General features: G+C 41.5%; 5 protein-coding genes across 8 annotated transcripts; 3 read left to right on the top strand and 2 right to left on the bottom strand.

Moving 5' to 3' along the window:
- The first annotated feature begins 76 nt into the window (after window positions 1-76).
- Window positions 77-1,140, top strand: mrpl35 (mitochondrial ribosomal protein L35). The gene is made up of 4 exons (XM_049740089.2): window positions 77-196; window positions 362-533; window positions 631-775; window positions 846-1,140. Exons 1-4 carry the CDS (start codon window positions 166-168, stop codon window positions 1,032-1,034), a joined length of 537 nt encoding a protein of 178 aa, XP_049596046.1. The 5' UTR covers window positions 77-165; the 3' UTR covers window positions 1,035-1,140.
- On the bottom strand, window positions 1,135-7,265 carry reep1 (receptor accessory protein 1). Its single transcript, XM_049740086.1, has 8 exons — window positions 7,106-7,265; window positions 5,930-6,002; window positions 5,656-5,732; window positions 5,440-5,560; window positions 5,100-5,213; window positions 4,739-4,901; window positions 3,759-3,955; window positions 1,135-3,006 (listed from the first exon to the last, which is right to left on the bottom strand). The coding sequence occupies exons 1-8, from the start codon at window positions 7,135-7,137 to the stop codon at window positions 2,935-2,937; spliced, it is 849 nt and encodes a 282-aa protein (XP_049596043.1). The 5' UTR covers window positions 7,138-7,265; the 3' UTR covers window positions 1,135-2,934.
- Window positions 7,266-8,063: 798 nt separating this feature from the next.
- Window positions 8,064-11,102, bottom strand: chmp3 (charged multivesicular body protein 3). Its single transcript, XM_049740088.1, has 6 exons — window positions 10,953-11,102; window positions 9,912-9,972; window positions 9,525-9,704; window positions 9,328-9,449; window positions 9,078-9,192; window positions 8,064-8,732 (listed from the first exon to the last, which is right to left on the bottom strand). The coding sequence occupies exons 1-6, from the start codon at window positions 10,995-10,997 to the stop codon at window positions 8,596-8,598; spliced, it is 660 nt and encodes a 219-aa protein (XP_049596045.1). The 5' UTR covers window positions 10,998-11,102; the 3' UTR covers window positions 8,064-8,595.
- An 86-nt stretch (window positions 11,103-11,188) lies between these two features.
- On the top strand, window positions 11,189-17,351 carry hspa4l (heat shock protein 4 like). 3 transcript variants are annotated; one of them, XM_049740085.1, is made up of 19 exons: window positions 11,189-11,293; window positions 12,780-12,837; window positions 12,921-13,061; window positions 13,127-13,249; window positions 13,326-13,425; window positions 13,550-13,683; window positions 13,757-14,001; window positions 14,067-14,143; window positions 14,213-14,364; window positions 14,443-14,549; window positions 14,724-14,857; window positions 14,967-15,163; window positions 15,254-15,322; window positions 15,391-15,543; window positions 15,643-15,768; window positions 15,846-15,953; window positions 16,034-16,153; window positions 16,288-16,449; window positions 16,526-17,351. In XM_049740085.1, exons 3-19 carry the CDS (start codon window positions 12,921-12,923, stop codon window positions 16,715-16,717), a joined length of 2,340 nt encoding a protein of 779 aa, XP_049596042.1. In that variant the 5' UTR covers window positions 11,189-11,293; window positions 12,780-12,837; the 3' UTR covers window positions 16,718-17,351. The 3 variants fall into 3 exon arrangements, with proteins under 3 accessions (XP_049596042.1, XP_049596041.1, XP_049596040.1); XM_049740084.2 differs by lacking the exon at window positions 11,189-11,293 and adding an exon at window positions 11,731-12,117 and having other exon boundaries at window positions 15,254-15,312; window positions 15,390-15,543; XM_049740083.2 differs by lacking the exon at window positions 11,189-11,293 and adding an exon at window positions 11,731-12,117.
- Window positions 17,352-17,550: 199 nt separating this feature from the next.
- Window positions 17,551-23,571, top strand: plk4 (polo-like kinase 4 (Drosophila)). Of its 2 annotated transcripts, none has more exons than XM_049740069.2 (15): window positions 17,551-17,759; window positions 18,952-19,047; window positions 19,273-19,368; window positions 19,717-19,831; window positions 19,927-20,914; window positions 20,990-21,081; window positions 21,176-21,513; window positions 21,588-21,692; window positions 21,911-22,013; window positions 22,098-22,247; window positions 22,370-22,595; window positions 22,675-22,777; window positions 22,853-22,990; window positions 23,071-23,177; window positions 23,267-23,571. In XM_049740069.2, exons 1-15 carry the CDS (start codon window positions 17,730-17,732, stop codon window positions 23,376-23,378), a joined length of 2,799 nt encoding a protein of 932 aa, XP_049596026.1. In that variant the 5' UTR covers window positions 17,551-17,729; the 3' UTR covers window positions 23,379-23,571. The 2 variants fall into 2 exon arrangements, with proteins under 2 accessions (XP_049596026.1, XP_049596025.1); XM_049740068.2 differs by lacking the exon at window positions 17,551-17,759 and adding an exon at window positions 18,519-18,693.
- Window positions 23,572-23,625: the final 54 nt, after the last annotated feature.

The raw sequence follows: 23,625 nt of genomic DNA, 5'->3' as shown, positions 1-23,625 counted from the left end.
TTTAAATGAGTCCAGAGAATATATACAACATTACAATAGACAGACAAAAAGCAGGCTCAAATGTACTGCATTGTCACAAAGCTGCCGCTAGAGGGTAGCATTCTGTTGTGTTATACAAATTTTGGTCCACGCAGGCCTCTGTAGTGACGTATTTATGAAAAAAACATGGCGGCCCTCTTGGCGAGGAGCCTGTCAGGTATGTTTTTATCCTTAATTTTGTGAATATTCACGGGGTGTAGTACTTACGTTATGTTACTTACGTTATTATTTGTCTTTTGCTAGTCTTTTTGCACGGAAATCCTTGTGCACTCGGTTGTCCGCGTTGTCGTTCTCACATTTACATGTCCTTGTGCTTGGACAGGGTTGCTGAGGTCGCCGATATCTGCTTCACTATGCACTCGAACAACAAACGTGGCTCGGCTGTCCGGCTTCATCCAAAATGCTCCCCGTCTTTCTGTCCGTGCCGCCCCGGCTATACACGCTCCACTTCCTGCTATATTCTGCCAACCATCTCGGTGTGGCCTCCTCCAAAGGTAAAGACCAGCAATTTACGGTGCATAGTCCACCATAGAGAAATCCCTTTACAGTGAATAGGTAATGAATGAATGGACTCTGAATACTGTTTTGCAGGGTATCTGCTTTTATTCCCCCTTTGAGTCAGCAGCCCAGCAGAAATCTGACATACTACAGTGTAAAAAAAGGTAAAAGGAAGTCTGTAAAGTCTGTCACACAACGGTTCATGAGACTCCATTGCGGACTTTGGATACGTCGCAAGGTATGATCCCATTTTTGCATATTTTTGTTTAACAAAGATCTAATATTGTTTTTTCCCATGTCATACACAGGCTGGATACAAGAAGAAATTGTGGAGAAAGAAAGCGGCCAGACGAAATCGACTGAGGGAGCATGTCTTTTGTAATAGAACGCAATGTAAACTGTTAGATAAAATGACAACACGATATTGGAAAAGGAGGAACTGGTTTGTGGATGACCCATACCAGAAGTATCATGACAGAGTCAATCTAAAGTTATAATTCATGTATTGGCATCTTGCTTCAATATTGTGTAACTACAGTCATTGCATCAATTTTTGTGTTTTTTTAAAACACAATCAAAAACAATAAAGTCAGTCACTTAAAACGTTTGCTTCGTGTTTAATGGCTGTCAAGTGATTTGAACCAACAATAAACCGTCATCACACATCACTGCTGCTACCTTTACATGTAGCGCACATCAATTTGAAGTTATTCTGGCCTGCCAGAACAAAAACTCTTAAGATTACCCTGCAAAGTGGAAGCATTTAATAATATTGACAGATTCACATTAATTCACATAAGAATTCCATTCAAAGCGGGGCTAGGGAATTATTTTTCTATCAGTGACTGTTCACATTTTATGTCTTCCCAGGGACATGCAACATTTATGAGCAATTATAATGTAATCATCAAAAACATTGTCTATTTTAATAGAGTATTTGTGGGTTAAGTGTTTTGGGAACATGATCTTTCTCCACCTTGAATAGGAAGAAAGTTACCTCTAATACTGATACTAATGCTGAAACACAACTTTCCCATTATTTTTTTTTTGAAATCACATCCATTTAAAGGATATTCGATGTGCATGGCGAGTGTATCTACAACATCCTCGTGAATGGCGTGGGTGTGTAAACAAGACAGTTGTACCTGAGAAGCTATTGTGTCAGCATAAAAGTTGCACTGATGACAAGAAAACTACAGACAGCCGTACTCAAATGCTGCCAAGGCTCAGTCACATCATAAAGTATGATGACAAAATGCTGAGAGGTCTGTCAGGATCATAAATCAAGATTACCTCTTTCAGTACTGTACAGTAGTACATTTCAGTTGGGAGCTTTTTAGTAATACTGAATTATGTCCCAGGCAGCCTCTCATTAAAAAAACACATACAGTATATATGATGAAATTGGGAATCTGCTAAATCTCCCTCAAAAAATCTACAGTAGAGATGCTCAAAATAGAAAATACAACCTAATGCTATACCATAAGTGATATTGTGATTTGCATTATATGACCTAATAAATGACCAAAATAAGGGTTACTATAGATTGTCAAAATCATTCACCCTTCTGTGAAAGTGACGACTACCGTGATGCTTGAATTAATTTCCCCACGATATTCAAACTTAATGAGATAAACCTGTGCATGATGCTTTTTTTAAGGTCAATATTTAGAATTGAGGGCAGTGGTTGATATTTACTTCATAGTGCAAACAAATTGAATTAATGTGAACACAATATGAAAAAATAGTTAGGTCCAGAAATATTGGGGGGCTCACTTTCATTTTCCCAAGACCCTGCAACAAATTGCTAAATCCAAAATGGTAAATGCCATATTTTTGTGAAAACTGTCAAAGTCTTCTAACATTCCAAGTTTAAACTGTCCCAATACTTATGGCCCTAACTGTACTTATGCGATACTTAATGTTTCCCATTAAGGCTTTACTAGAGGTAAATAATTTAACCACGGCGACTTGATTTTTTTTATCTTTTTAGGATTCACATGATTTTTTTCTGCACTTTTAAAATTTTTATCGACCCATGGCGACTTACATGACTGTTGACAAATGAGCTGCAGTACATTCTGTAGCACAAACTAAAAATGCACGGCGAGACACACATGCAAGTGCCCAACCAAACCTGACAGAGAAGAAAAAAAAAATACACTGTACACATAATAACCTCGAGCAGGTCTGATCAGCATGGAGCTCTCGCTTGTTGTCCTTATTTATCATAACTATCATATCGACATGTCATCAGAGGTCACTTTGGTAACCCGAATTCCAAAGCAGTGCCGCTTCAGTCACGTAAGGTTCTTTTTTTCTTTTTTTTTTGGACAAAATTACGTGTTGCAGCAAGCTGGAGGCAGGTGGAGGCGTCGATGTGCATGGCCCACCCGCTCACATGGCTTCGGTGTTAGAACACACGGCGCTTCTGGATCTCGTGAAAGGCCTTAAGACCCTAAGAGGAGGCTACAGAGGGAGAAAAGCAAACATCAGCCACATGATCAAGAAAAGCACTTGATGGCTTTTATCAACAATAATGAAAAAAAAAAACCTCTTACATGAATTTTTAAAAATTATTATTTGAATTAATGCTAAATTTGCATGTAATTTAAAAATTGCCCTATTGATTGAATCACATTTGAGTGCAACATTAATTTGCAAAATGTTGCATTTTCTGAAATGCAACATTCCTTTTGTATAATATTAAAAGATCATCACCACTCACCTTTTTTCATAATAGATTCATAACGAGTTCTGCAAAGTTCCTTCTCCATTTTTACCAAATTTAAATGCTCTAAAAAACATATTGATGTAAATTTCCAGCTTTATATTAATTATTTAAGAAATAGATTTCTGCAAGTGTTTTTTTTTAACAGGAAATTCATTCTGTCGAATCATTAAGACAAACATGATACATAAAACAAATATGTGGTGAAATACACTTAGTCAATCCACATCAATACATTGTGTCGATTTGACCTTTACATGCCACATTTCCAAATGCAGTCACACACTGAACAACAAGTCCAATTCGACCTCACTATGAGTGAAGTGTTAACAGCTGCAAATGCACTAAACATGAAGATCATTTAGTGACACAGTGTTTGAAAACAATTATTTAAAAAAAGCCACTGCGTGAGTGGAGGATCACTCAACGGGGGGGCATGTTAGAGGCAGGCGGCAGCTGAGCACTCGTAGTAACCAGGCAGACCGGGTACCTCGGGAGCTTTTCTTTTTGCGAGCTCGAGCTGAGGAGAGTTTGAAGCCCCCCGCGCACCCTTGGCTCTCTTCTCTTGCTCCTCCAGATCTGGAGGAGTGGGAGAAGGCGTGGAGGGCGGGGAGGGATCAGGTGTCAGCATGTCCTTTGGCTCTCTTTGGTTTAATCCCAACACCTCATAGTCAGTCATGTCAAAATCTAAAAAGGGTGGAGGTGAATCATGAATTCTGCCTTCAACTTTCTGACTGACTGATTCTTGTGATTGCTCAAAGTGATGGAACCAATTTTGACCATCAGGGACAAAAAGTTGATATTAAATTCCCTGTAAACAACAAAGATGAGACGTGACTATCAATTTGCAAAAGTGTAAATGTCTTTCCATGAGCGTGACATTGAGCTCAAGCAGTGAACCCACTGCTGACATTTATCGTAAACTAAGAATAGACTTTGAGCATATGTGAAAGTAACTTTATTGGCAGCTAATCCCATGAAAATGTCCTGTCAGCATAAAAACTAAAACGTTTGCACCAATTAGTTGTCTATGACAATTTCTTGAAACCCTACTTTGAAACCCTAACCCTAGTTTGAAACCCTACTTTTAAACCCAAACACCAGACTTAGTGTAAACCATTTCTTTTTATAGGATTGTTATTGAACATCTTTTGAAATGACATTCAAAATATCGTGATACAGTCTAATTTTAGCGACACGAGAATAAAGAGAGGAAAAAATAGAACAATAGTACCAAAGAAAAATTGTTCACATGATGTTGCATAAGGAATAAATCCCCTGAGCAGCTACTGTAGTTTTTGAGTGTTATCACAGGACTCATTTGCCCAGTCCAAACAGGAAGATGTACCAGGGGGAGGTTTAAGGGAGAGTTGGAAGGGGGGGCACTAAAGAAAGAAGAGTGAACCAGACAATATCTACGGCCTTTGGATACGTTGAGCGCAAAAAAAAAAAATGCTCTCTCTTTCCCACCTTTAGTGTGACTCTCAGACTTGCTCCGCATCATGGTGCGTGCCCGGTGCTGAGCTGCAGCTTCCGCTCTCGTTGGTTGGGCGGAGCTGGCTGTGTCCGACTCATACGCTGCCAGATCTTGCATGCTGAAACTCCTCAACCTGTCCGTTAGAACTCCTTGGCCCTGGGACAGGATAGAGCAGGTTGGAGATAGAAAGTTCCATTTAAAATGTGTATGCAAATTCATACAATGAGTGATTCAATTGAATATTTAAAGTTCAACTCAAGCAGCCATCTAATTCGGCTCCGAATTGAAAATCACTTTCTGACTTAAGCACTTTTAGGTCCGAACAAAACCAAAAATGTTCAGACTCTGCAGTACCTTTGTTGCAGCCATGACTGCGGCGGTGGCGGCCACATTCAAGCCCTTTCTCCCATAATGCACCAGCGTGTCATAGCTTTTGTCCTTGGCTTGGCAGATGTAGTCATCAATATCCTGGGACAAGCCACAAAACAATAACACATTGTGTCTCTCGGTGAGAGTCATCTCAGATCACAAACTCATTCCATCACAGATGCAGACATCAGAAGTGAATTAACACAAAACCACATTTTCCCGAGATGCTATTAATGAGAGGAATCAATAGCATAAACCAAAACCATGGATGATGTCACTTTCCCTTGGACAACAGGAAGTGGCCAAACAAGTTGTGAATGTTCACCTTTTCTTTAGAGGAAAGAGTCGGGTGGACAAACTTCCTGTAGAGCACACTGGAGCCTTTAGTGTACGGCGACAATAACCACACCACAAAGGCTATCTTCAGTTCATAGTAGAAAGGAAGCCTGGTGTGAATGCAATGACACACAAGCACACAGTCAAGAGGTTTACCGCTCACAATCACTTTCAATCGTAGCCATAGTACATCAAGACTACTTACCAGCAAAGAAACATATCTGTGAATGCTTCCACAGATGTAAATAGGGCAAATATTATCCAGTACATCATCCATTTCACCTAAAACACAGGAAAATCAATAGATGATTACAAAGATAGATAAACAAATAATAATTTGCAAAGTTTGTCTCAACTGTTAAACTTAGTCCCTTTACACCAATGTACTACTTTCCTATAAGACATGTATTTAGTGCCATCTTGTGGCATTTCAAAAACAATGAATACTGAACTGTTAATTAAAAACAAAATGCACTTACATATTCCTTTACGTCTTTGGACTTGACGGCTTTATAAGACGAGTAGGCAGGATAAAGCGTACCGAACACAAGTCTGCAAGAAAATGATATTAACATGGAAATTTACATTAGGAGAATATTAAAAGATATGAATCTACATACGTGAACAGAGCATGTATTAATTGTGGAAAGGTAAACATTGTAGTCAATGTTAATCCCACCACAATATTAATTTATAGAAGCTAATTGGGAACTACTTACAATGTTATATCCCTTCATGCCACATGAAGCATGACAATGTCTCTATGTCATAATGATGTAACAATGACGTCATCATGCTTATGATAAAGTTCCAAATGATTAGTCAGACTTGGGCAGGCTATGTTGTTTTTTTTTTCTTTCACCCTTCCCCACCCGAATGTGCAAAGTTACCCTCCGTGAAGACACCTGCGGCCCGGCTAAAGGCGCACCGTGGCCCGGCCAACAGCTGAGGACGAGCCGATCAAGTTACTGACCCACATGCACTCAGCACAAATAGAACCCACTTGTCGGGAGATCACCATTTTGTCTACTGTACGTACACATAGGCCACTGTGAATGAAAAACTCATGTAAATTTAATTGCCTTTTTTTTTTTTTTGTGAGGCTTCGCCCACCCTGCAGCATGATATGGCGCTCACTCATTACAGGGTTAAATAAACTTAGTAGGAATAGCAGATTTGATTTCATTTGTGTGAGGTAGGGAGGGGTGTACATTTCTATAAACATTTATTCTTTTCGTGCTCTCAATAACATGGTTGTAACCTGAGAAGGCTGACCCATCCCTTATTGTGTTTTTCCTCCTTCAGGACATCAACACGTTATTATTGAGTAACCGCCCAGTCACATTGGTCCTTCGCTTATTTGGCTAATGTATCGTAATGATAACAATAACAAAACACCGGAGAGCGTCAGGCAACGACTAAACGCTTGATAAAAATAAACAGGCCCACCTCTAGCATTCCTCTAGGTCTGGTTCATACCAACCAGTGACATTTGCATTGCATACTACCAAAAAAAGCAAGAAAAAAAGCCTTCCTGCTTCAGGATTCGAAGGAGACATGTCGAGCGTCGCCTTCCAAAAGGCAACAAAACAAAGCAATTTCGTAATTACCGTCATGCTCACGAGTGAAATATTTTTTTTAAATTAATGACTTACACCACAATTCTGGAGATGATCCAAGAAACCATTGCGCTGGAGAGGCGACAGAATGCGCTGTCTGCTGCTTAGGAGGAGTTTCCTCCTCCTGATGGTGATGATGACAGGCGAGTGGAAGCGCCGGGCACGAGCACAAGCACGAGCACACACGGACGTCGCAATACTCCGTGTGGCCACAAGAGGCACTAGTGCAACGTACGAGGCACGCCTTCAGACGTGGCTCGAACTACATATTAGTTGTTGTTTAATACAGTGTTTTCAAAAAACTTTTAGCAAACTCCAGGTTATAATAACTACACAAATGAGGATATACAATTTTAACCTGCAAAGAAAAATTACATTTTTACCAAGCTATATTTTAAGTTGGTTTAAGGCATGTCACGTGCAAAAGAGACAATAATACTTTAGTACTCATATTGAAGTTTGTAGTAGTGTAAAAAAACGCTTAATTTATATAAGAATGTAAGCAAATGTATAGAAACAGCTCATTATAATGCATTGTCGAATCAAAACCGCACTAGTTTAGTTTTCACATTACAGTATAGATGTTCCTAATAAAATTATTTACTTATATGTGTCATAAGACTTGGATTTAGCATTCACTGGAAATATTGTCCTGGCCATTTTAAGAGAATTGCTTTAAAAAGAGGGGTGTCCAAAACGTACTGACTGCATTTGCTTTTTGGAGCAACACCTAATACAATGAAGACTGGAGCTGTAGAAGCCAGTCTAAAATCTATCCTTTATACTGTATGCGAGCTGCAAATTATTAATGTGGGTCAACCCTTGGGGAATTGCAATATTCCTTGGGGGATTGCAATATTACTCATTTCAGTCTCGTTGTCCTTAAAAGTTTATTTCCTTATTATTTCACCCCATTTACATAGAAAGTAAATATACATAAATTGCACTTACACAATACAGATTCCCTGTACAGCCATTCCAGTGCCTTTGCACGTTGTTTTTTTTTTCTCATTTATGAAACAAACTTTGGACAAGCAGTTTTGATGCTTAAAGAACTAGTTTGGGGATGTATGCGTGCATTTTTATGACAGGTATAATTAGGATAGTAAAGACACTGTACAGAAGTCTTTAAAAAGACACGTACCCAACAACTCTAGTGTTTTAGATAACCAAAACTAATTAGTGATGTGAACATTTTAATGACCACCTTGTCAATGGTGAGTTGGAAACAAATAGCCAACAATAGCTTGATGTCCATAACATAGGACACAAGAGGACTAAGATGAAGCACTATAGGCACAGTAGGTTTTTCATACTTACATTATTTACACTCTCAAACCTTCTAATTGTCTTTGGATAGTATACTTACCAAGGATTACCATTGATAATTAAAAAAAAGTTTTGACCAAATCATAAGTGACATGAATGACCCACAAATATAACCCCAGATAATACGCAAACTAAATTAGAACAAGTCGCAGAGAGTACTACTCAGTACTGCTGTATTGTCTCAAAAAAATACCAATTTAGCTTCGAAGAGCTGCCAGTCTGGACTGCATTTGTTCCATGTCCTCCTCAGACTCATCCTCTGAGACTGCGGTGGCCCCTGAAGGCATCTCGGGCAGAGCGTCTGTGACTTTGCTGGGTGCTTTGCCGAGGGCTCCTAAAAAGAAAGCAAAGCATCCAATAAGAACATTTATCCTGGAATGACCAAGTACCCAATTCTCATTTAATGCCTATAACCACTTTTTTTTTTAAAAAAAAATTATTTCCAAATACATTGATTACCATAACACTGTGTTAATATCCATTAGCCCATCCATGACATTTTGCTTTATATGTTAGCATTAAGATAGCAGAAGTGAGATGAAATTGTATGGTTAAAATTTCAGTCTCTGAAAAAACGGATTCTATTTTGTTCTGTGATAAAATGAGAGAATTTAGTTAATAAATTGATAAATAAATCTCGTGGCCTGCGCTGATTTTGTGAAGCCCACAGACATGTTACCTGCTGTGATCTCAAAGAGGATATTGTCAACTTCCTCCTCAGCCGCCTCTTCCATCTCCTCTCCATCTTCCATGCTCTCAAACGTGTCCTCCAGCATTTCCTCAATGATCCCAGCCTGGAAAAATAAAACATAAGCCCTTCTATTTTGACAGCGACTTTCGATTTACGGTGCTCCTGACATAAGCGGTTTTGAGAACATAAACCTGACAAAATAGGCAAAGAATTGATTTGAGGCAATATGGCTACAGACCTTCATCATCTCCTTTGATAGATCTCGCATGGTGGCCTGAATCTCTGGGATTTTGACGAGGCTCTGCATGGCTTTCATCACCTCTGTGCTTTTCTGCATGGAACCGGCCACACGCAGTAAAGCTAGAAAAAATAAGCAAATACAACCTCTTTGCAGGCATTTGTAGAAATAAAACAGAAGTGAGATGCGCAACTCACAAAGCTGATTCTTCATGCTGAGTGTCACCGAGTTGAGTTGAGCTTTTGAGGAATAGAGCTTTGAGACGGCTCGTTTGGACTGAATCATCTCCTTGGCGAGAATCACACAAACATCCCTCTGACCCTTTTTGGCAGCATCTTTGATGGATCTCTTTACTTTTTCCTCTTCCCTTTGAATATCTGGAACAAAAGATGTGAATTTATTATTTGACAAGAGCCTGAATGTACACTGTAACAGTCAGTTCAGAAATGCAAGTGAATCAGGTCACTTCCAAATGTGGAGAAAAGAATCAAAAAAACAAAATGGACAAAAATGATATAGTACCTTTAACATTTTGTTGCACAAGCTCTTGAGGCAAACAATGCAATTAGTTAACACGTCGTTACCTCTAATTTGTCTGTCGAGCGATCTTGATTCCTTCCTGATTTTCTGAGTCCACTCATTTATCTAGACAGGATGGGCCAAAAGTAAGTATATTCATTTTATTACACTTCCATTTGTTACAATTATACAACAATTAAAAAGGAATTGAAGTTAAAAAAAAAAAAATCGCTTCAATATCATAATGTTTTAACACGGCCACCAGCCCCATTAGGCTACACCCAGTATTCTGATTAATAAGGCATTTAAAAGGACATCATCGTGCCAAAGGGATTCTCTTGCAAATGTCACATGACCAATACCATTAAACAGGTGAGATCATGACCTGAGCCCTTCAGCACTGTGATGTCATTTTCAGTCGACAGACAAGTGGCAAAATGGCCACCCCTGATATGAATAAAAAAAAATTGCTGCATCATTCATATTCCGCAAACACAATATTAATCACAATGCTGTGTTTAGATTAGTGAGGGTGCATAGAGAATGTTATTGTGAAGATCTTTGACTTGATTTCTGTTTTAAGGATAAAAAATGCTCGGAATGTCCTTCAACATTGGAACATTCATTAAACCTTAACTGACCCGTTTCAATAAAATCTTCCCAAGAAGTATATACTGTGTTATAAACGTAGAATGCACATAAAACATGTTTAATACCATACATTTTCACGACAATTGTCCAAGTCAAAATGTAATTGCCGTGCTTTGTTACAAATACAAAAAGCGGTTATCTTGGTGGAAGGGCTCAAAATCATGTTTGTTTACATCGAGATGATTGACAGCTGCCTAGCTTAGATGTTAGCTTGGCTAACTAGCGTGCCACCTAAACATTTTATTTGTGATCGCAAGGTCTTCTCATTGGGACACGGACGTAATTACACATAAATTCAAACAAACATGAATTTACCAATTAGCTATTATGTGTTCGTAAAGGGCGATACCGTGATTTGCTGAGGGCTAACGTTAGCAAAGTTAGCACTATCATGTTTGACTATTATCAGAGGCTTTTCAAGAATGTCACCCGGTTGTCTCATGGTCAATCCTTACCATCTCTTTCGGTGGCTTTTCCTGTGTTTTCCCGAACAGTCCCATCTTAGCCAATATGGCTTTAATATTGAGTTATTATCTTACTTGGTGGAAGAAGATAGCTCCCTGGAAACAATATAGGACTTGCACTTTCTGTTTTTGTTAAGTTGGCCCAGTGCAGATATAAAGGAACAGTGCTTTATCCAGCAACGAGGCAAAGGGATCGTTGAATCAAAAGCTAGCGAATAAAAAGACTAAAACGGCGTTGGTAATCTTGGGTTTGATTATCTGCCTGAGTAAAGCTCAGCTCAGAAAAAAACGTGATTGAAGACTTAACACCGGACGAATCCAAAGGAACGAACGTAAAGGCCAATTAGCATTTTCTTTGTAAGATATTAAATGATCAGTGGTATTGGTTACATCCAGAAGTTATTTATATACATAGTATTTACTGAGTTACTTTATCGTATATTTTAATTAGCTTTATAATAGCAGACCACTCTTGTCAAACTGCAGCACTCCCAAAACGTCATAGCTCTTTATATCAATTTATATATTTTTTTAAACAGCTCAAGATAGCAAACACTACTCTAAGTGATTTTTGTTGTTGTTTAAACAATTTTAATCGCTAATTGTCTTCGTCATCGTAGCACTGTTATGACGTTTACAAAGGTTCCCATTTTCCAGCGAGTTCTCGATTGTTCCGTTATCGACCGCTGCACGCACCAATCACGTAAAGGCAGAGAGGATGACACACCAATCAGTGACGTGTAAAGGCGGGTCTTACACGCATCAGCTTCTTAGATCCTTTAGTGATGTTTACGGTCGCCTCGGAGTTGGAGAAACCGCTCTGGTCATCGTTTGCTTTAGGATTACGCCGGATGAGTTGGCTATAAACAACCTGAATTACATAACAGCGCGTAATTTACTCAGTGCACTTGTAGTTGACGGACGTGTTAATTTTCAAAGGAGTCGTATATTTATTTTTATTTGAATAGAATAGCGGGATACTATTTTCCTCACAAGGTGACAAGTGCACAAGGATAAGTGTCTTAGGAGGGTAAATAAGATCTTCCATCATGTCAGTGGTCGGCATTGATTTGGGTTTCCTAAACTGCTACATTGCCGTTGCCAGGAGCGGTGGCATTGAGACCATCGCCAACGAATACAGTGACAGATGCACGCCGTAAGTATAACAATAATGAAATAAATAAAGGAATAAAAGACGGGCGTCATCGCGGAAAAAAAAGCCGTCCAGTTGCGTGATTGTTACGCAATGTGTGCGTTTTGCGTGACGTTTTAACAAGCGGCGCTGATGCAGGCTGCAGACAGGGCAGGGATGCTGCTGCCTCTGGATAGGAGGAAGGCCCTAAACAGGTTAAGAGAAGTCGAAATGAATAAAAATTTCAGCACGCGCAGTTGTAATACACAGTTGAAGTGAAACGGTGTGTGTTTAAGTTCAAACTTGCCTGGAAGCGGCTTGAAAGCAACTTGCCATCTCGTGTTCAACTTTACCTCTGTACATCATTTTTTTTTCTCACAAAAAATACAATTTCCTCTTGAAGGGTTGGAAATTAGCATTGAAACGAAAACTAAAACTTAGAGTGTTTAAATACAAAAATATTGTCACAACAACACAAACATGCCATTGAAGATGAACAATCTTGCCTTTGTTTGTTTGTCTTTCCCCCTGTTGTGTTAATTATCCAAAATTAAAAAGTGGCTAACTTTCTGCTCTCACTTGATCATTAAATTTGTTCTCCGTCGGCCGCATACATCTTAGCTTGATTATTTCTCCATAGTTCACTTCATCTGCTGATGTACTTGTCTCTCCTCATCTCCATCAAGGGCTTGTGTGTCTTTTGTCACCAAAAACCGCATCATTGGAAATGCAGCCAAGAGCCAAGTAAGGACATTCACCTACTGTCCTCATATTCAAAGTGACTCAGTTGAAATGTGCAAACAATTTTGTCCCCGCTCCCCCTACAGATGATAACAAACTTCAAAAATACAGTCCATGGCTTCAAAAGATTCCATGGCAGAGCATTCGACGACCCCTTTGTGCAAGCAGAAAAAAACAAACTACCTTACCGTTTGGATAAACTGTCTGATGGAACCACTGGAATTAAGGTAAAATGTTTACAGAATTTAATGAATGATTAAGAGAGCATTAAATAGCAAAGTATGTTTCCCAGGTGCGTTATTTGGACGAGGACAAAGTGTTCACAGTGCAGCAGATCACGGGGATGCTGCTCAGCAAACTGAAGGAGACATCAGAGGGCGCCCTGAAGAAACCCGTGGTGGACTGTGTGGTGTCTGTGAGTGATTCAAACATTCCTGCTGATTCTACTCATGAGCTTCACAAATTCAACCATGTTTGTTTTTGTGCCTTAGGTCCCCTGCTTCTTTACAGATGCTGAGCGACGGTCCGTGTTGGATGCTACGCAAATAGCCGGGCTCAATTGTTTACGGCTGATAAATGACACCACTGCAGGTCAGTGGAATTAGAAGATAGGCAGAAGCGACTTTTAACCTGTAGTATATGAATTGGAATGCAAATATTAGCATAATTCCTTTAAAATGCATCAAGGTTAAGATCATTCTATTTGATTTGGCAGTGGCGTTAGCCTATGGGATCTACAAACAGGACCTTCCCACTCCAGAGGAGAAGCCTCGCAATGTTGTGTTTGTGGACATGGGACATTCATCTTACCAGGTCGCAATCACATCCTTCAACAAAGGCAAACTCAAGGTCAGTCCGAGTCGCCTTCCGTTTCAATTCTCAAGCTTTTGCTCAATGAGCTCCACCAATGCTTGGCCACCAGGTCCTCGCCACGGCGTTCGACCCCTACCTGGGTGGGCGTAATTTTGACGAGGCCTTGGTGAATTACTTCTGCGAGGAGTTCAAAGTCAAATACAAGCTGCAAGTGCGAGACAACCCGAGAGCTGTGCTGCGTCTGTATCAGGAGTGTGAGAAGCTCAAGAAGCTGATGAGTGCCAACTCCTCAGACCTGCCCCTCAACATCGAGTGCTTCATGAATGACATCGATGTTTCCAGCAGGATGAACAGGTTCAAAAGATGACATTGCTATTTTGCATGTGATATGATTTTTTAACCTTGATTCCAACCCACAGGGGCCATTTTGAAGAGATGTGTGCCCAGTATTTAATGCGTGTAGAGCTGCCGCTGAAAGCCGCTCTCGAACAATCAAGTACGTCCCTATGATTTAATCCGCTCAGGTTACGTCAGGTGATGTTAAATCAACATGTTGTTTTTGCAGAGCTAAACCGCGACGACATCTACTCTGTGGAGATAATCGGAGGCGCGACGAGAATGCCGGCCGTCAAAGACCGGATCGCCAAATTCTTTGGCAAAGATGTCAGCACCACGCTCAACGCTGATGAGGCTGTCGCCAGAGGTTCTGCTCTTCAGGTGGCCGTTTTCTTTCCATTTTCTGGAATAAATCTTACTATGTGTCAACGTTTTGATTTTTGTGTCTGTCTGTTGCAGTGTGCAATCTTATCTCCAGCGTTTAAAGTGCGTGAGTTCTCCATCACTGATGCTGTTCCCTTCCCCATTACTCTTCGCTGGAAATCATCAACAGAGGATGGACTCGGGTGAGGCCACGTCCCATTTTATACTCCTCCAAGGGGATTCAATCTTATGTAGCTTAGGGGCTACGAACGGCCTAATTTGATGTCGAGTGAGATGGACCAGTAAAATCCATCATGTCAATTAATCAAGTTTCCAACATCTAAATTTCCTTCCCTTTTGTTTTTTTTTTGTGTTAGAGAGTGTGAGGTTTTCAGTAAGAATCATGCTGCCCCTTTTTCCAAAGTCATCACCTTCCATAAGAAGGAGCCTTTTGAACTTGAAGCCTTTTACAGCAGCCCTCACGAGCTTCCATATCCAGATTGTAGGATAGGTAATGTTGAATTATTTTTGTCACTCCATGAATATCATCAACACCGAAGCTTTGAATTTTAAGGCGATCTATATTAAATTCCGAAACTGTTTTTCCCCTTTCTTGCCAGGATGCTTTTCAGTCCAGAATGTGGTGCCCCAGCCAGATGGAGAAAGCTCCAAAGTGAAAGTCAAGGTGCGCTTTAATGTTCATGGAATCTTCAGTGTGGCCGGTGCCTCCTTGATTGAGAAGCAGAAAGGAGAAGGGGAAGACATGCAGATCGACGCAGAGCCGCTTGTGCAAAATGAAGGCAAAGTCGAGGAGCAGGTAGGAGGATTTCACATTTCAACACTTTTACATCATTAATAGACAATGTATTTGTCATTTACTTGTAATTCATTTAATATTATTTGTCAGCCCAAAAAGCAGGTTGACCAAGAAGTCCAAAGTCAAGGGGACCAGCCGAATGAAGATAACACTCATAAGGTTAGTGGGATAGAGCACTTTTGTTTTCCTTGCTAAAAACTAAAAGCTAATTGTGTTTTGTGATGCAGGGGGGTGCTGGTGGTGCAGGGGACAAGCAAGATCCAGCAGCAGTATCAGGGAGCAAAGCCAAAGTGAAGGTGAAGAGTGCTGACTTGCCCGTTGTGGCCAGCAACATCAGACAGCTCGACAGCCAAGTGCTGTCTAATTTTGTCCAATTTGAGGTGAGTCTCCCGTTTAGTCTTTTTAAAGATTCAAGATTATCTTCACGGTCATAATGTAATATTGTAAATGATGACTGTTTTTTTGGGGATGTTCTACAGCGTCAGATGATCGTGCAAGACAAACAGGTAAAAGAAGCGAATGATGCTAAAAACGCTGTGGAGGAATACGTTTATGAGCTCCGAAACAAAATCTGCGGCGTCTATGAAAAGTATATCACACATGAAGTAAGTGCTGTTTTTCTTATTTTATTGTGTTGGATATTCAAAAGAATTGATTCTTAAAATGTGTGTGTGACAAATAGGATAACAACAAGTTGACATTGCTTCTGGAGGACACTGCAAACTGGTTGTATGAGGAAGGGGAGGACCAATCCAAAGACGTTTATGTGGAAAAGCTGGATGCACTCAAGGTTTCGTTTCATTGTGTAATTGATGGGTTACTAAAATTAGCATGTGCTTCGAATATATTATGCACATTTGTCCTCTGTAGAGTCTGGGTCAACCTATTCAAGACCGGCATAGAGAGCACGAGGAACGGCCAAAGGCTTTTGAAGAACTTGGCAAGAGACTACAATTCTACATGAAGTTTGTGGATGCTTACAAACAGAAGGTGATTTTTTTTTATCTGTCCTTTCACTGCATTTGAATATTAAATGGGAGTTAGTGCACGAGAAGTTGATTTGAAGTGAAATTCACTTTTTTCACTTAACCAGGAAAATTAATGAGATTCCAAATTGTCCACAGGATGAGCGTTATCTCCATTTGGCTGCAGAAGATGTCAACACCGTTGAGAAGTGCTTGAATGAAAACATGGTGTGGATGAATAGTCAGATCAATGTGCAGAGTAAACTGGCCGTCACTCAAGATCCCGTTATCAAAGTAGCAGATGTCATTGCCAAAATACAGGTACGTCAATTCTTCCCCCAATTATAAGTCTCGCTATATCTGCTCTGACTTTAACACACTTGTGACCTCCATGCAGGAGGTGCAAGATGTGTGCACTGCAGTGATCAACAAGTCCAAGCCCACGGTGGAGGAGACGCACGAGGTGATGGACCAAAACAGCGGCGCCCCTAATAACGGCCCGACGGCCAAGCAAGGCCCAGATGGGGCTGGGGACGCCAAGGGAAGTCAACACACAAAACATACGACAAAGGAGATGGAAGTGGACTAAGAAAATTCTCTGACATCTCCACGTCCATCACTATGACGACCATCAGCGACCAAGGAGACAGTAGGGATAGCGTTACAGTACCTGGGACCACTTTTCAATCCTCGCCATCCACACAGGTGGATTTAGTGGATTTGTTCATCTCCATATTTTCAGTTTGCACTATTCTGTCCATCCTCATGTGTGACTTTAGTGTGCTTCTGCTCTCAAAAGCTTTTGATTATTAAGCAAACCATGCAGTAGATTGAAATGTTTGACCTTTCGCTTAAAGGAAGCATTTGCCTTTTGTGCCCTCTATTGTAGAGTGTGACCCCTGAGAGAGACCCAAAGAACTACAGTAGCCAACAGTTGTCACCAATTTGTTAGTTTGTATGCAGTAGTGTTGATTCTACAGGATATATTTGTATGTAACACATTTGGGAGTTAAATTCTATTTTAATATTTAATATAAGCCATCATATTTAAGGTATAGAAGAACACATTCCCAGTGGTAACATGAGCTGACTTATAGACTTTGTAGGAGGTGATGCAAATCAACTTCTTATGCACACCGATTTTTCATGTTGATTTTCTTGCAAGTTTGCATTTAGGATTTAAGTTGAAAAAAAATAAACATTAAAACAAGTAAAAACAAGAATCATCTATTGTGCAATCTATTTTTTGCGGTTGAGATGAAATAACTATTGTTTACCAAGTGAATTATTGGTATGTTTTAAAAAAAAATACAAAATGGGTTTGACATTGATTACAAGTATTTCTCCCCGTCTTGTTTCCCATGAGTTCCTTAAGAGGAGGAGTCTAGATTGCTTCTTTTTTTTTTTTTTTTTTCATGACGTCAGCCGACGTAGGCGCGCAGGGGAAGAGCGCATATTTTCAAAAATGGAGAAGACACCGTTTTGGAGGGGATTACAACAACACGACGCGTTTGCCCTTTAAGAACCGCTTGGACGGATATCGATGACAGGATTACTTCAACACAATTTTACATGCATTTGTAACGACAAAAACACGTACGATGAGCGTTTCGATCGGCGATCGAATTGAGGTGAGTGTTTAGGTTAGCTTGCTATGGCTAGCAAGAGCAGTTCATACAATCGCCCGCTCGCGGAAATGCTGTGTTGTTGCTTACTGAGTTTAAAGACGCATTTTATGATTACATCTGTGCTTACACAGATATTACGGCTACTGAATTTACTTTGTAGACAAGTTGTGCTTGTTAGTTTGGAGTTTGCACACCCCTGCCTTTTTTAGTCCAAATTCGCATTTGTTTGATTTTGTTAGTTCTCATCACTATTAGTCAATTTTTACTTTTTCTTACTACCGTATTGATATGTATTTTATTAATATTATTTATAGATAAAAGTATGCTCTTATTAATATAAATCTTTTATATTTCGTTGTAGTTAAATACTAACTACATATTTTTTTATGCCTAATACATTCCAAATTTTTGCAGCACGTTTATGATTTGATAGGTTGACCAAAATGGCAAACACTGATGCTTCTATTTGTATGTGCAAAATATATTTTTTAGGGGTGTACTGCCAATGGAAAAAAAAAAAACATGTTTATTATTGTTCTTATGCCTTAAAAAGAGTTGGATTGAATATAATACCATTTGGGTCAAAAGATAATGATATATTATTGTTATCATTATTATCCTGATTATTATGGCTTGGTGTGCGTGTTGACGCCTACTCGCTGCTGCTTGGAGACGGCTCCAAGCGATTCGCGGGAAGCGCACCGGGATAATTGCAGGTTGTGGTTGGCCATCTGACGGCGTCAGATGTTCTTGGCTTGTACGGCCGTTAAGCGTTTGTGTCGGCCTTCAAGTGTTTGGGCAAATCTCGCGTTCTTCTCAACGCGTCGCATCCTGCATGTGACGCAGCGGAGGCAGCATGTACCCCAGGGTACTCAATAACTTCCACAACTGCAGTGAAGATGAGAGATTGTGTTTTACTCCGGAGTTCAAAATTGAGGTATCAGGCTTTTGGTGTAATTTGGATCAAATGCCATTTCTAGTAAGATCAGTAGTTGTCAGCTATTGGTTTTCCAATATGTTTATAATTTGTGCTTTTGTATTGATTTGACATTTGTGAAGTTCAGGGTTGAATTCCAGATTTGACATTTTAAGTGTTTGTTGTCAATTCATCAGACATCTTTATAAATTGTATGTTTGTGTCCTGTTGCGTTTTCTGTGCTTTAAATAATACTATGCATTGTTGTTTACTTTTCAGGACTTTGAAGTCCTCACCCTCCTGGGCAAAGGCTCCTTTGCCTGTGTTTACCGGGCAAAATCTCTCAAGACGGGTCTGGAGGTTGCCATCAAAATGGTAAGAATGAGACCTGATTAATGACACGTTATTAGCGTTAGCTAGAAAGAAAAGTCTAGCCGACAAGAACCTACGCCCACACAGCTGTCAACAAAGGCTGTTGAGGTACAATCGGGGCATCATGGCCGTATGTCGGTGTTTGATTTTACACCCAACAGACTGACTGTTCAGAATTTGCATATTTCTGTTAGGTACGTCATTTTTGGCTTCTGTCTCCGTTTGCAGATTGACAAAAAAGTCATGCACAAAGCCGGGATGGTCCAGCGTGTGACAAACGAGGTCGAGATTCACTGCCGGTTAAAGCACCCTTCTGTACTTGAGGTAAACACACACACACTTTTGTGTTTTGTTAGGGTTGCCATGGTTACGCAACAAAGACGGCCTCCTGGATTGTTGAATACCTCGCCAGTATTGTCTTCTTTTCAACAGTTCATTTTATTTCAAAGACTTCCTCAGTGTGTTTTTGTTTTGACTTGTGGAAATACTCAGTATTGCATCATGAAAAAGAAAAACATGACATTATGTTTTAGCTTTCATCAATTACAGCATGTTTGAAGTAGAAGTTATAAAAGCATCCGTGCATTTTAATCTCTTAATTTTCATTTACTGTAATATCTATTTTACATTGACTTATTCAAACCTCAACTGCACCTCCTGTTTGTTATACAGCTTTACAATTATTTTGAAGACAGCAACTATGTGTACCTGGTGTTGGAGATGTGCCATAATGGGGAGATGGGCCGCTACCTGAAAGAACGCAAGGTGCCATTTTCTGAGGAGGAAGGTCAGAAGTTTTCTGTTGAAACCAAACATTCATATTTGTCACGTGGTTTAAGAACAATCATCTGATTTTTTTTGTTTATGGCTGCCCATCCACAGCGAGACACTTCATGCATCAAATAGTGAAAGGGATGCTCTACTTGCACACCCACGGCATCTTGCATCGGGATCTGACCTTGTCCAACCTGCTGCTCACCGACAACATGAACATTAAGATCGCGGACTTCGGCCTGGCGACCCAGCTCAAACTCCCCAACGAGAAGCACTTCACCATGTGCGGGACACCCAACTACATCTCCCCTGAGGTGGCCACACGGAGCGCTCACGGCTTGGAATCCGACGTCTGGTCCCTGGGCTGCATGTTCTACGCCTTCCTCGTGGGCCGCCCCCCGTTTGACACGGACACGATCAAGCACACGCTCTCCAAGGTGGTACTCGGGGATTACAAAATGCCTGGCCACATTTCACCACAGGCCCAGGATCTGATCCATCAGCTTCTGCAAAGGAATCCCGACTACCGACCCAGCCTCTCCACGGTGCTGGACCACCCTTTTATGACCCAGAAACCGTTGGGCAGAACCAGAAGACAAAATCCGTCCCCAGGTGACGATGACTCCATGGACAGCGGTATCGCCACCATCTCCACCGGCTGCACCTCCTCCATGTCGGGCAGCGGCGGCAGCCGTCTCCAGAGGAAGACGAGGCACGTCGTCAGCTCAGCGCTGCCCAACCGCTTGCCGGTCGTGCAAGGTCTTCCGTTCCAGCCTGGTCGGGTCTGCTTTGAGGACAGGGACCAGCGGCAGCAGCAGCAGCAGCAGTCACTGGACAGGTTCCCCAATGATAGCAGGGGCAGGCTGCCTCATGGAGGAGGGAGTGAGCACCTCCACCCCCACTACCTACGTCGAGCCCACTCCACAGATCGCTTCGGCTCCTCCAGACCGCACCAAGGGCCTGATCAGGCCGAGCAGGGCCGGTCTCACTCAGAAGAATCACTGACAGCTATTGGAAGACCACTCTTCCCCTTGTCCTCCACTCCGTTCCCGGAACATGGGCAGATTCCTTCACCTCCCGTCAAGCAGTTTGCAAAGTAAGCATTCATCGAAAGCCTCATTGGCCATAAGCACTCGGTTTATTAATTTGACTCTTTTTTTTTGGTTTCTAGCCCAGCGTACTTGTTCTCCACACAGACGGCACATCCACCAAGCCTTCAGTATCAGGACATGGAGGGAGTTACGAACTGGCTCAATAACGATGGTAATCTTTTCTTTCTTTCAAAACTGTACCAACTGGAGGGATTTAAAGCAGCGGCTCAAGCAGATCTTGCCAAATGTTGTCTTTCCATTCTCAGGATGTGGTCGAAGGCCCATTGACAGAAGCACTCATAGCAGCGGCGTCAGTTTGAACAGCGACAGAGGACACGGCTCGTGGACGGAAAAGCCCGTGAACCGGTCCGCCGACCCCCATCGCGGCCCGCAGCGCCCCCACCCCTCGGACGTGGACGTGTACCAGAGAGAGAATATACCCGGAACCCACCTCCAGCCTCCTCACTGCTCGTCCTCCACCTCCTCCTCACAGTTGCTCTCGGTCAAAACCAGCGTTGACGAGAGGAAGACGCTGAACGAGCTCGTCCCGCCTCTTTGTACCTCCAGGCTCAAGCCCATCAGACAGAAAACCAAAAATACTGTTGTAAGTCCCGTCAGACGTCATGATGTCTTTGTACTTAAGTTGACTTACTGACAGGAAGCGCGTCCTCTTCACAGGTGAGCATTCTGGACACAGGCGAGGTCTGCATGGAGCTCTTAAAGTGCCAAAATGGACAGGAGAGAGTCAAGGAAGTCATTCGGATTTCCTCAGATGGTTCAAAGGTGAGCTCTTCATATCACACTGAGCCATTATGGAACAGGAATCAAACTCCAAATGAGCATTTCACAGTCGATTAGCACCCTCTAGTGGTGGAAAGTGATACAGCAGTCAATCTTGCAATACTTGAGAAATTACAGCAAGTGAAATTGCTGCAATCCCCAAAAATATCTTCTGGTGTTACACTAAGGTTTGGTAATCAACCTTATGTTCTTTCTCGTAGGTGACAATATACCAACCCATCGGTGGCAAAGGCTTTCCTGTCCTGGACTCCCCGCCTGCTCCCCCAAAAGAGGTCTTCATTTACAAATATGAGGATCTTCCAGGTGAGAATGTACTGTAAGGGCAAAAACCAAAAACACACTGTTATTTCATCGCAATCCCTTTGTCGTGTTTGTGTGTTGTGTTAGAAAAATACTGGAAAAAGTATCAGTACGCCTCCAAGTTTGTGCAGCTGGTCAAGTCCAAGACCCCCAAAGTGACCCTCTACACCAAACACGCAAAGGTCATGTTGATGGAGAACTCCCCCGACGCTGACCTGGAGGTCTGCTTCTATGACGGTGAGGCACTGACTGCTCGAAGGCATTTAACGTCCTCTCAGATTTATTTACATCTTTTTTGCTGGAAAGACCCAAAGTGAGTTGATGTCATCTGACTGTGAGTCCCTGACACATTTTTGCAGGGGCAAAGAGCCATAAGACGTCGGGGCTGCTGCACGTGGTGGAGACGAGTGGCAAGTCATACACGGTGAAGAGCGAGGTGGACCTGAGCGGCCTGAGCGCCGAGAGCCGGGTGTATGCCAAGTTGGCGGATGAAGGCCACCACTTGTGTCTGTCTCTGGAAGCTGCCATCGCGGGGGAGGAGAGACTCACACAAAAAGGTCCCTTCTTCCCCATCATCATCGGAAGGTAAATACTTAAATGAAAACAATATAATGAGTCGTAATATAATGTATCTTTTTTTTAAATTAATCTTGTTCCATTTTAGGAGGCCCGTCATCCCTGAATCTCCACTGATGACATCGCTTCCTTCCCAGCATGCTCTTCCTGCTCACGTTTCACCTCCCCAACCTCCAAAAATCACTCCGTCGGTGAGTATCCAGCAATATGTCCAGACAACCACTCAAAGAAAAAAAACATCTTTAAAGGAAAAACTGTTTGTTTAGATGATCTCCTACGATGGCTCCGACTTCACCTCAGCCAGTATGAGTAAAAAAATCTCTCCAGTGTGTCAGGACAGCCTTCAGTACACGGGCAAAGTGGTCAAGTCCATTTTTGTGCCCAATGTGGGTTGGGCCTCGCAGGTAATTGGCAACCCCCGACTTGTTAGAATAAACTCCGCGTCCGGAGATGTTTATCCAAATGCTCCGTGCTGTCTTCTCAGCTGACGAGTGGCGAAGTGTGGGTGCAGTTCAACGACGGCTCTCAGCTTTTGGTCCAGGCCGGTGATTCCAGCATCAAGTACACTTCTCCGGAAGGACGTCTCACCAGGTCATTTCACTACTTCACCAACATGTTTGATGGGTGAATAGTTTGACTTAGACTATGTAAAACTAAAGAAGAGCATCTGCTGATCGCAGGTACAAGGAGAACGTCAAGCTTCCTGAGCACATCAAGGAGAAGCTGCAATGCCTCTCCGCCATCCTCACCCACTTGGCCAACCCGGGATCTCATCATCAACAAACACATTAGCATTAACTTCTTCACCCTCTTGTAAATATCTACGTGTTTATGTATGTTAGAAATCTTTATTCCGTTTTATTTTTTACATGTACAGAGGAATATGGAAAATATTTAATTTTTATGAAATGTAGCAGTGCATTATGTTGAATTGTGGCATTCGTCAAGCAAGGGGCCAATAAATGTCTGTAGGCTTGGTTTTCAATTGCTGCGCTTTATGGGTGGAAAATTGGATTAAGATTCACACACTATTAACAGC

The sequence above is a fragment of the Syngnathus scovelli genome, chromosome 14, assembly GCF_024217435.2.
Source record: "Syngnathus scovelli strain Florida chromosome 14, RoL_Ssco_1.2, whole genome shotgun sequence".
NCBI classification, from domain to species: Eukaryota; Metazoa; Chordata; class Actinopteri; order Syngnathiformes; family Syngnathidae; genus Syngnathus; species Syngnathus scovelli.
This window is presented reverse-complemented; position numbering and strand designations above follow the sequence as displayed.

What these genes read in the sequence shown, in the direction of transcription:
- mrpl35 (XM_049740089.2), top strand. Translation starts at nt 166, where the DNA reads ATGGCGGCCCTCTTGGCGAGGAGCCTGTCAG. An exon ending in CTTGGCGAGGAGCCTGTCAG is followed by an intron (nt 197 to 361) that starts GTATGTTTTTAT and finishes GTGCTTGGACAG; the next exon opens with GGTTGCTGAGGTCGCCGATA. An exon ending in CGGTGTGGCCTCCTCCAAAG is followed by an intron (nt 534 to 630) that starts GTAAAGACCAGC and finishes ACTGTTTTGCAG; the next exon opens with GGTATCTGCTTTTATTCCCC.
- reep1 (XM_049740086.1), bottom strand. Translation starts at nt 7,137, where the DNA reads ATGGTTTCTTGGATCATCTCCAGAATTGTGGT. An exon ending in ATCATCTCCAGAATTGTGGT is followed by an intron (nt 6,003 to 7,105) that starts GTAAGTCATTAA and finishes ATTTTCTTGCAG; the next exon opens with ACTTGTGTTCGGTACGCTTT. An exon ending in CTCTTTCCTCTAAAGAAAAG is followed by an intron (nt 5,214 to 5,439) that starts GTGAACATTCAC and finishes GGCTTGTCCCAG; the next exon opens with GATATTGATGACTACATCTG.
- chmp3 (XM_049740088.1), bottom strand. Translation starts at nt 10,997, where the DNA reads ATGGGACTGTTCGGGAAAACACAGGAAAAGCCACCGAAAGAGATG. An exon ending in CAGCATGAAGAATCAGCTTT is followed by an intron (nt 9,450 to 9,524) that starts GTGAGTTGCGCA and finishes TATTTTTTCTAG; the next exon opens with CTTTACTGCGTGTGGCCGGT. An exon ending in TATCAAAGGAGATGATGAAG is followed by an intron (nt 9,193 to 9,327) that starts GTCTGTAGCCAT and finishes TTATTTTTCCAG; the next exon opens with GCTGGGATCATTGAGGAAAT.
- hspa4l (XM_049740083.2), top strand. Translation starts at nt 12,011, where the DNA reads ATGTCAGTGGTCGGCATTGATTTGGGTTTCCTAAACTGCTACATTGCC. An exon ending in TACAGTGACAGATGCACGCC is followed by an intron (nt 12,118 to 12,779) that starts GTAAGTATAACA and finishes ATCTCCATCAAG; the next exon opens with GGCTTGTGTGTCTTTTGTCA. An exon ending in GATAAATGACACCACTGCAG is followed by an intron (nt 13,426 to 13,549) that starts GTCAGTGGAATT and finishes TTGATTTGGCAG; the next exon opens with TGGCGTTAGCCTATGGGATC.
- plk4 (XM_049740068.2), top strand. Translation starts at nt 18,613, where the DNA reads ATGTACCCCAGGGTACTCAATAACTTCCACAACTGCAGTGAAGATGAG. An exon ending in GAACTGGCTCAATAACGATG is followed by an intron (nt 21,082 to 21,175) that starts GTAATCTTTTCT and finishes TTCCATTCTCAG; the next exon opens with GATGTGGTCGAAGGCCCATT. An exon ending in TTCCCCATCATCATCGGAAG is followed by an intron (nt 22,596 to 22,674) that starts GTAAATACTTAA and finishes GTTCCATTTTAG; the next exon opens with GAGGCCCGTCATCCCTGAAT.